Source organism: Papaver somniferum, chromosome 3 (genome assembly GCF_003573695.1).
Source record: "Papaver somniferum cultivar HN1 chromosome 3, ASM357369v1, whole genome shotgun sequence".
Lineage (NCBI taxonomy): Eukaryota > Viridiplantae > Streptophyta > Magnoliopsida > Ranunculales > Papaveraceae > Papaver > Papaver somniferum.
In genome coordinates this window covers 229,055,929-229,067,288 of record NC_039360.1, presented here as the reverse complement: position 1 = coordinate 229,067,288, position 11,360 = coordinate 229,055,929, and the positions used below count along the sequence as shown (strand labels likewise).

Here is an 11,360-nt window from a genome sequence, read left to right as displayed (position 1 = left end):
AGACAACTGAAAGCATCTAGGCCGCAATTGGCTTCCCCAAAAAAATAAAGTCGTGTATTATCATCAAATGTTGTTATATTTTTAGTAGCAGCTCCATTAAGCTAATAAATTCATGCAGGAAAATTGAATAAAGAAGATTAAATGGTTAACCCGATCTTTATACTGCAGGCTCAAAGGGAGCCTATAACACAAATTAATTTAGAACTGCATTTTTATTGTACATGACTAAGAAACCATGACAACTACTGCCAACCTAACTCCCATATATATGATCTCTCTCTCTCTCTCTCTCTCTCACTCACTTTATAAAACTTCCTAAGAACTGGTCTCCCTGTCTTACATACCTAGCTTGTAACCTGTTCTAGCTGGTGAAAAATATTGAAACAAAGAAATCATGCCTCGTGGGGTAAGATATCCAAATCTGGGGCAGGTGCAGGTGCCGGAAGATAATAACACAGACAATGTAGCAGGGGTATGGAAACAGGTCTTGCTGCCAGCCTTCTTCGCCTTATGGGTGTGCTTGGTCATGTTGTGGGTGTTGTGGATCGTAATGATGCTAGAGAAGTGAAACTTTGTGACACTACTGAAGTAAGTAATAAAGGGTTTAAAAACTTGAACTTGATATGTTACTCCCTGGCTATTCCCTCAATATGTAATCGATCACTATTATGTTTCTCTCTTACACTGAATGGGTTCTTTTTTGTTCTTCTTTGGTTGTAGTTTCCCGAACTAGATAGTTTGAGTAATAAGAATATATTTTTTTCCTGCAAACTCTACTGTTAAGTTTGACTAGAAAACCCAACATGAACTTAATTAGCTACTACTAATCTAAAAGATCACAAATTTCATGAAGTATCGATGAATTTTCCAAGGTTGAAAGAAAAATGCTGCATCTTTCTTGGTTTATATATAGGTTGAAGTGTAATGGTTGCCGTGGATGTACAACAACCTCGGTACCTTCTTTCTATCTTTCTAGATGAAACTAAAGCTAGAAGTTTCCTTAAGCTCGAGTGACTGCTACCCAGAATCTTTGAAATGGTGACTGATGAAGTTTAAGTTTAAGAGAAAAAATGTTTGAAATGTAAGCTGTCTTGGTTTACACTAATAAGAGAGAAAATATAGGATGCATGTGTTTGTGAAGTTCTTAACCACTATGGGTCTTCACCAACGAGATACTTTTACTTTTGCCAACCTTGTTGGAATAATTACACCTTGTATTTGGTTTCATATCTACATAATTTCCCTGTCTAATGCTGGTGAAAAATGTCTATGTCTGGGGAATGTTTTTCTTCGTGTCATTTAAGTGGTAAAGATATGTATGAAGCATTAATATTTTTAAGGAGTATTATCCAATAAGGAAATGTATTTGTAAAAAAACAAAATTAGCTTCAAGTAAACTTTCATCTGGATTACATGAAAAAAAACTAGAATGGAAAATGTTAAATCAAGTGTCGTACTGGTTTCTTGTCATCCAACCTTCTTTGGTTTTTTGCATATAAATTTGAGAACATATGAATACAACCCCTTTATTCTCAAGAAACAAAACAAAACAGATCGAGTGGTGGAGAAGACGATTGGTTGGTTCGTCATTACTCCTTACACTATTGTCTAATAACCATGCCAATCCCTATATGGACATCCCAGTAGTTCCTGTTAATCTATAACCAAGTCTAAACATGCATTATAAATACAATAAAAGTTCCTCTTCGAAGTACCCAGCATATGAAGTTAAATCTAACATTTGCTGATCATCAAACTAACTCATATCGACGAAGCTCCCCTCGTCTTACTTGGGTTAATTATAAGATTCTCTCTAGCAGGAAGGCCAGTAATTCTCAAGGTCTACAGCATATGGGTCCATATTTTGGAACCTGTGGTTGTTCCCCATCGTTGTATTCATATCCATGCTGAAAGCAGCGCTATTTCCACCAACTACATGACCATTATTAGTTAACACAGACGAAGATCCATCGGCTGTAGTCATTGAATGAGCATTCATCATCTGATGGTTCTGTGGCGGCACAGGTCGAAATCCTTGCTGTGTAGTTGGGGCTCCTAGGTTCAGGTTTAAGCCGGATATCGTGAAGCAACCGGGATAGCTTGGTTGTGTTTGCATTGGTATGTTCATATTCTGGGGACCTCTTAAAACCCTTGAGATTTCTGCCAAGTCTGCATTGTTTATGTAGTTTCTTCCTCCGGAGAAATGATCCATCTGCATCATTGGTGGTAAGAGGCTCGAGTGACCCGTTTCAAAACTGTATGGATTGGTTCTGTGTTGTTGGTGCACTGGTGGCTGGTATTTCTTCAAACTGTTGGTCTTTTGGAAGACGCGGCAAACAACCCATTCATCCTGTTTTATGATGCAACAGCAAAATATTAGAGCCAGCATATCACAAAAAAAGAAGTAAAATTACATGTGCAACCATAACTTGCATCATAGAATACTGCTTTTCTTATTACCTTGCTCGTTCTGAAGGATGTTTTGGGATGAAGTCGATATTCGTGCATCACCCAATTAGTTTTCTCTCCTCTTGGAGCTCTTCCTTTGTAAAACACTAATGTCTTCTTCATACCGACCATATTGGATGTTGCACTATCAAATATCTCCTTATCCTTCCCAGTTGTTTTCCAGTAACCCGCATGTGTTGCCCGATTGGTGCGTATTCCTGTTGGATATTTACGATCTCGGAGGCTGAAAAAGTACCACTCTTTTTCTCCCATTTTTGCCTTGGCTGCATAAACCAGAAACATCAACAACAAAATAATGGAAAAATCAAGAAGTGGTTGAGGTCACATAAACTTAAAGCTCTAAAGAGAAATTTGATAAATACTTGGACCATCAACTAGCTAGGTGATGTGACCTTGATCGTTTGGGGTAAAAAGACGAAAGACATCACTGACGTAAATAAGGAGATGTAAGGAAGCCTTGACGTTGAGGCGTCAAAGCCCATGTACACCAAGAGCATCTAGGCTTCACTTGGTTCCCCGGAGAAATAAAGTCATGTAGAGTAATATCGAGAAAGCTTTTGAGCATCAAAATATTGTTATATTTTTACTAGCAGCTCCATTGTTATATTTTTACTAGCATCTCCATTAAGCGGACTAATTTATGGACGGAAATTGAATAAAGAAGATCAAAGCCATGATTAAGCCGATCTTATAATCTTGCAGGCTCAAAGGGAGCCTATAACACAAAATTACTTTAGAACTGCATTTTTATTGGGCATGACTAAGGAACACGGCAACTACTACCAACCTAACTCTTATACGATCTCTCTCTCACTCGCTTTATAAACTGTTCTAGCTGGTGGCAAATATTGAAAAAGAAATCATGCCGGTCAGGATATTATCCGGTTGCATCAAATCGGGCGGTGCAGGTGCAAGCGCCGGATGAGAATAACGCAGACAATGTAACAGGGGAATGGAAACAGGCTTTGCTGCCAGCGTTCTTCGCCTTATGGGTGTGCTTGGTCATGTTGTGGGAGTTGTGGATCTTGGTGATGCTAGAGAAATGAAACTTTGTGTCACTACTGAAGTAAGTAGTAAAGGGTCTAAATCTACAACAGAAGACCATGGATCCATGTTGGTGACTAGCTCAAATTATTATCCATTTTGGATGTAATCTCTCATGCATATAAACAGATTAATTATGAATTTTATAAGTATATTATTGTAGCGAGTTTACCGACAAATTCTTTCTTAGAAAACAATTATGAATTCATCTAATAAAACACTGAAATCAAGGGGTTTAAGGGAAACACATATAAAAACATAGAATATGTACCTGGGAGATCCCATGGTTCGGATTTGTTAAGATCCACATCGGTTATTGCTTTTCCGGTGAAACTCGAGTCGGATATCTTATTTGTAAGATAATATGTTATGAGTTCTTCATCTGTTGGATGAAACCTAAACCCTGGTGGTAATGATTCTTCCTTTGATACTAATCCATCCATCTTAAAGTATATATTACACAAAAACTTGAACTTTAAGACGCTGTTACTCACTCAACATATGCGTACGATTGATATTATATTTCTCACGAACTTGAATGAATACCTGTTGTTCTTCTTTGGCCAAGTTTTCCGAACTAATTCGACTGTGCAATAAGAATATACTGTTCTACAAAACTCTACTGTTGAGTTTGACTAAATATAACAAGAAAAAAATGGTGAATTTTCACATGAAGTATCGACGAATTTCGAAGCTTGCAAGAAAAATGCTCTATGGTGATATAGATGTTGAACTGTAACTGGAATTCAATGGTAGTCGTGGATGTACGACAACCTCGGTACCTTCTTTCTATCTTTCTAGATGAAACTAAAGCTAGAAGTTACCTTAAGTTTGAGTGACTAGTACTTAAATCTTTGAAATGGTGACTGATGATGAGGTTGTTTATATATATATGAAGTTTAGTTTGAGCAAAGAGTTTGAAATGTAAGCTGTCTTGGTTTGGACTAATTTGAGAGAGAAAATACAGAATGTGTTTGTGAAGTTCTTAACCACTATGGGTCTTCACCAACAAGATACTTTTACTTTTGCCAACCTTGTTGGAAAATAATTTAGAATTAAGAGACTGATAAATAATTACACCTTGTATTTGGTTTCATCTACATTATTACCCTGTCTAATGTCGTGTTGAGTAATTAACAGTGAAAAATGTCTGTCTGCAGGAATGTTTTTTTTCCTGTCATTCAAGAGGTATGTATCAAGCATTAAATCGTTAATTAGCATGGAAAAATGAAAAAAAAAATGCTACAGTTTGAAATAGACAAAAGCCAAAAATTAATTAAAATTTTAGAATGACCTTTATAAATTATCTTTTTGTGAAGTAAAAATACTTTACCATCCGAAAACGCGAAAACTATTTAGCTTTTAATTGTCGATCTAATCCATCAACTAATATCTGATCAGAAAAATGTAAATTATGGTATGATTCTTAACATCATGTTTAGGGTTTGATAAACAAACTAACTTTTCAACCAAATGCTGCCAAATAATTAATTCCCTTCAACAACAAAACAAAAAAAGAAAAGAAAAAAGAAAAGCCGAACAATCATGGGATTTTCGCACCAACAAATAAGACAAACACACGAACAATCCGTCAAAGACACATTCAAATAATTTCTACCAAATTTGGGATTCTGGATGCCAGATCCAATGAGGCCCAGCAAACACGCCACGTGATAGTAGGCCCCAACAATAGTCCAAAACTCCTTACCAATAAGGCTCTGCCATGTCTGTAACCGGGATCCACAATTGATCAAGTAGGACTGAAATAGCTGACGTAGCCCTAGTTTTGGAATTTTTGACCAGTAGAATGAAGAAGAAAAAGGACCATTCAAAGAGGGAATTGGTTCCTTCCTCGGTTCGCGAACCATTGGAATAGTTTATGTAATTTAATAATCCAAACTCATTTTTAGGGTTTTCGTTTCCTATTAACCTAACAATATATCGGATTTTCTTCTGTTATTTTGTTTCTCATCATGAGATGATAAACAGAGAAAATGCATGCTTTTATTTTTAGAAGAAAAATCAAAATTGTCTGAAACGGAAATTTGATGGAATTGTTAGCTTTATTATATCTTTTTTTATTCAGTAATTAATTAGTAAAATCTGAATGGATTTAAATGCTAAGTTAAAGAAAATATTTCATAGATTAATCCGGATTGATTTTCTTAATTGAGTGACGAAATTGCTAATAAAATTAAGAAAGAATAAAATGTTCTTTTTTACTAAAATTAGTCCAAAATAGGTAAATGAAATTGGTTTACTACCAGTACTTACATGATGCAACGTTATACCGTTAAGTTCATGAGTGTAGTGTGGGTTATATGCATATAGTTGTGCTAATCAAGTTTGTATGTATTAATACTAAGAGAGGTTAACATATTTCTCACTTTCTTTTACTTGAACAGCTTTACAAATTGTTAATGTATGGATATATTCATGCACAACATATAGCATACAAGAAGTAACTGTGAAGATTCCGTTAAAAGTTCGAAGTAGGAATCATTTTACCAATGTATGGGTTTACTTGTCGAACAATTCAAACATTGTGGAATTTTCATCGACTACGTCTCGATCAACCTACCTGTTCTTGGAGCTTCTCTACCTAATGCGAACGCGTTCATAAGAGGCACATTGTAATCAGTTTTTATCTAGAAACTTAACAAGAAAAAATTAGTTTATGGATACAAATTTTCAACGAATCAAATAAAGTTGACGACAATAATCCCACGAAGATTATTTTCTTCATAACTGTTTCATTAATCAGCAATGTCGCATTTGCGTATTAAATTGTACATGATCAGATTTTTGGTAGAAAATTATTATGATATCAATCGCGTAAATGTTACGAGTATAAGAGACGTGTTCAAATGAGTTATATCTTACTGATTAGTCTTCTATATTATTAACGGTGTTGTCGACATTCATGGAGAAGTAGTTGAAATGAAAGAGGATGAAGAAGAAGACTGTCTAGAAACAATGTAGGCCAAAAGACTAACTAAAACCATAATTATGCAAAAGAAAATTTAACCATTTGCTAATCAAACATTACTTGTTAAACACTTCAAATTAAATACCTTAAGTTCCTAGATAAATTGAAAGTTTAGTCTTAATCATATTATTAGTTACGTTTTGTGCGGTGATTAAGGCACTTACAATAGCAGGCAAGCGACATATGCAAATGAGACTGTGATGTATTTATGAGAAATGCACAAGTAGTTTGAAAAAATGGGTCAGTAGTGAGCAAGTTGGAATTGATGCAACATGAAAGAGATATTTCATTAAATTAGGGTTATATGGTTTGTTTTAGAAGCTGCATGGCATTTTCATAATTTCATATATACTGTACATGTATTTCAAAATAGTAGTTGAACACGATATGAAATTTGGAGAAGAACAAGAGATGGATAAAAATTAGGGTTTTGTTAATGATTGGTAAGTATTGTACATAGTTGTACGTTGTTTTAGTCATGCAAGTTTCATTTGGGGTAAAGTGTTGCGCACGCAATGAGAGTATCAGTAGCAAACCCTATAAGTGCAAGCTGTTTTGCTCTTATTTTATATGACTTTGGTGTGACCTTGTTTAGCAATAGTATATCAGTGGTTAATTTTTTTAATGGTTAAATTTTTATAAGGTTAATGTAACTGGTCCGAACTTTTGATAAAAGCAGCAAACCCAAGAAAATTACCTTCTTCCTCTCTAGATTATTATTATTGATATATTCTATAAGGTCTAGTTTGGTATGACCTTTAGTAACTAATTAGTGACTTAGTGTCATGTAGCATATGCAAACTAGATAGGTAGAACTTCGCGCAAAAGATATAAAAGTCGCGTTATTAAATGCACGAGTCCATCGTGTCGTGGACGGTGATTCTTTGATAGTAACAAGTTAACTTACAATTAATGTCTCTTCTGTCAATTTGTAAGTTTCTATCCAAACAGTGACTTAGTGTCATGCAACATATGCTAATAACCAGGGACGGACCAAACAAATGATCTTGGGTAAGGCTAAAGCTGTGATCTTCGCAATTATGAAACAGTGATAACCATGAAGGTTTCCTTCTTCCAGTGGGAATTTCGTAAATAAGTGAGAAGGTTTTCATGTATAAAATTGATAAGTTTGTGCAGGAATTCATATTTTGTTTGAAAGTTTCCTTCTTCCAGTGGGAATTTCGTAAATAAGTGAGAAGTTTTTCGTGTGTAAAATTGATAAGTTTGTGCAGGAATTCATATTTTGTTTGAAAGTTTATCTCTTCCATAACGTGGCCTAGAAATCACATGGGCTAATATCCAAATTACATGAGTTTACCTATACTAAAAGAAAAGATCAGGGACGGACTATAACCCGGATTAGCCTCTTCATAGGCCCGTCCCTGCCAATAACTAAGAAATTAATTTTCGATATTAATGTATTCATTTTTGCTAATTAAAAGAATTGCGCTGAAAAATAAAATTACAGAGTTTGCCTCTTTTGTTGTACGTGTTAGTATTCACCTGCCATGTATAACTGATTAGCCCAAGACCACTTTGAGCGATGTGTATATCGAAAGAAATATCACAATGTAACAGAAGACAATTTTTACGGAGATAATTAGTGTTTTTAGGTGGTGGAAACTGTTGAGAAAGCTTTAGAATTGATATTAAATGGATGTTCTTTACAAGATTATAATCAGATGATTATTACATAAACATGTGAGGTGTATTTATAAGACTCAAGACAGAATTAGTCAGGTCAAGTCATGGGTTGACTCGACTGGACTTTATATTCCTAATACACCCCCCTCAAACTTTACAAACAGGACACTGTAAAAGTTTGAGCAGGAAAACAAAAGATCAACTCAAACAAGAGTCAGAGTATGAAAAACAAAGAAGAGAGAAAAAATAACGAATTAAAGTATACTAATAAGAAAGGTAAGACAAAGCAAAAATAAACTGCAGAAGCAACTCTCAGCAGTAGTAGTAGGGGCACGAAGTAATACTGTCATCATCTAGAAGTAAGCAGTCTTGTTAGTGAGCCAAGTTCCGATAACACCTCTTGAACTCATAAAATGCATAACTATCAGGCAGCAACAAATATTCTTCAAATGACATATAACCACCCACTCTTAAATGAACCACACTCACAGTGTACAGCAGAATAGAACACCCACTCTTGGTTGATGAAGGATAAGTAGCAACAGATGAAGAAGTTACATTTTATAGTAAGTTATTACCGATATGAATATTGATATTATCCAAAAGTTGTTACTGCTATTAAATTTGCTGTTGTTGTTGTTGATTAGTTGATCGCGTCGATAAGAAGTTGATGTTGTTGTTGTTGTTGTTAAAAGTAGTTCCAATAGTATTACTAATGGTGATGTCTCAATAGACATAAACTCATAAACAAGAAGTAGTTTTCCCTTATCAGTACGCCATCCTTGAAGCTACCCTTGCGTATTTTTGCTGGTGCTAGAATTGTTACAAAATTAATCATATTCAACTGTTTTTTATGTACTTCAATATTCGTGCTTAAGATTTCAAGGATGTGATTCACCATTTGAAATAGACCCAAAATTTGAAGATTGAATAAAGTGATAAAAACCCAAATCAAGATTAAGTTCAAGTTCCATAAAACTTGTGTAACTTGAAACTGAATTGGGGCTTGAGTTAGAAATAACTTGCTTGAACGAGTTATAATCACAAAATATACTTGCCTAGGATTAATATCGAAGAATTCAAGTTAATTAGGGTTTTATAATCACAAATTGTGATTATAAAAATTCAGGTTAATTAGGGAAAAAATTGTGTACCGTATTCAAAAATTCAAGTTAATTAGGGAAAAAATTCAAGTTAATTAGGGAAAAATTCAAGTTAATTTGGTATAAAACCCTAATTAACTTGAATTTTTTCCCTGTAACCTCGAATTAAATATCTTTTCATACCAAATTCAAAATTGAATACGGTACACAACCTTGAAAGAATCAACAACTGAATATACTAAAAACTAGTATTGAGAAATTTTTGTAAAGAACAAGATGACTATAATCTTGAAAAACCCAATAATTTTAAACCTTAATAAATCCCAAATTTCTCTCAATTACCAGTAGTAGAAGAATTAAAAGCATCATAAGAACTACCAGAAGTAGCTCCTTCAGCAGGGGAAGACAAAATTAATTTTGATATAGCTTTTCACCAGTAACGATTTAATTGAATAAATTTTCAGAAACAAGGACTGAGATTATTCAAGAATAGATAGGGTTTGAAGTTTAATTGAAGAAATCTTTGAAGATTGAAGAATATTGTTGAAGATATGAAGATTGAGGTTATATAAGATTTGAAAGTGCGATTGAATTATTTAGGTTAGGATCATATGAAAAAATTTCAGGATTTTTATTACCCGATTGATACCATGAGAAAGCTTTAAAATTGATGCTAAACTGATGTTCTTACAAGATTATAATCAGATGTTTATTACAGACACATGTGAGGTGTACTTATAAGACTGAAGACAAAATTAGTCAGGTCAAGTCATGTGATGACTTGACTGGACTTTATATTCCTAATAACTATTGGTATATAATTGGATGATTTTTTATTTATTTTAGGTAACTCAAAATCTATTTGGTAAAAGAAGTGTTGGTATATATATACCAAAACTTAATCGGTCAAGGAATTTAGGATACCTCTAATTATTTATTGATCCTAAAGTTTAGGATCTTAATAGACAAAAGTTAAGAAAACCCTAAATTTGTAGGACAAGTAATATTACTCATATAAAAGGAGTTGTTTAAGCCATGAGTTTTAGAATGAGTTCTCAAGGAAATTCTCCTTAGATATGTGGGGAATTCACCCCACCTTTAGGGAGGATATGAGATATTATGGTGGGAGTAATACATCATTATGGGTTTATCGAGTGTTTATAATCAATGTCGGAAGATATGTCATTATGGAGTATTCATATGGAGATGTTGGTAAGACATCTTGTCTATGAAAAAGATCAACTCGGAGGTGCTGGAGTAAATAATTATTGGTGTCGAGCAGAAGGCGTCCATGATAATTTATGTCAGGGTGCGCACAGAAGATCATCTCCTTGTGGTAGATAACATGGTAAATATTATCTCGTCTGGGTGAAGACATTACTTTAGAGCTATAAAACGTTTGTGAGAGTTTTTTTGTGTTCGGTCACATTGTACTGAGTCAATGGATTGATTATTCTATTATTGTATAATTCTTAGTTGGTGGTATAATAAAGAGAGAGTTCGATCGGAACCGTTTCAGTGGATGTAGACAGTATGCACACATAGTGTATATTGTTGAATCACCTTAAATCTGTGAGTACTTAACTTATTTGCTTTTTTTATGGTTTGCGTTTGTGTGGTTCTCTTTCTCTTCTTCTTATTCTAGATCGTAGTTAGGTTCATTGAGCAATCTGAAAGATCAAGTGTTTCTCGTTAGCTAGTTTATTTATGCAATACCCAACAACAACTTCATATCTAGACTTTAGACTAGTGTCTTCTTTAAATCCTAGTTCACTTCTAGTTATTAATTTGGCAGTAGTTAGAGTGTATATATATTTCTCTTAAAAAATTTTATAGCATTTGTCTCTCTAAATACACCAAGTAAAGATAACACTAATATGATCAACGTGTTTTCATTATTGCTATGTAAGTACCAATCCACTACCAAAATCTTGACTCATAGCATGAGCAAAAGGAGTTAAAGCTCATCAAATTTTGACTCTAGAAAAAACAATGCAGGATTTTCCATGTCACTATCACACATGCTACGTCAGAAATTTTGGATATAGTAGTAACTTGAGAGAGTTTTACTTTAATAGGTAAGATGTATGGTGCATTTACAAATAAACGTT

At 34.1% G+C, this 11,360-nt stretch overlaps 1 protein-coding gene across 1 annotated transcript; it reads right to left on the bottom strand.

Moving 5' to 3' along the window:
- Positions 1 to 1,464: 1,464 nt before the first annotated feature.
- Positions 1,465 to 4,358, bottom strand: LOC113362234 (NAC domain-containing protein 92-like). The gene is made up of 3 exons (XM_026605178.1): positions 3,785 to 4,358; positions 2,461 to 2,732; positions 1,465 to 2,350 (listed from the first exon to the last, which is right to left on the bottom strand). Exons 1-3 carry the CDS (start codon positions 3,954 to 3,956, stop codon positions 1,814 to 1,816), a joined length of 981 nt encoding a protein of 326 aa, XP_026460963.1. The 5' UTR covers positions 3,957 to 4,358; the 3' UTR covers positions 1,465 to 1,813.
- Positions 4,359 to 11,360: the final 7,002 nt, after the last annotated feature.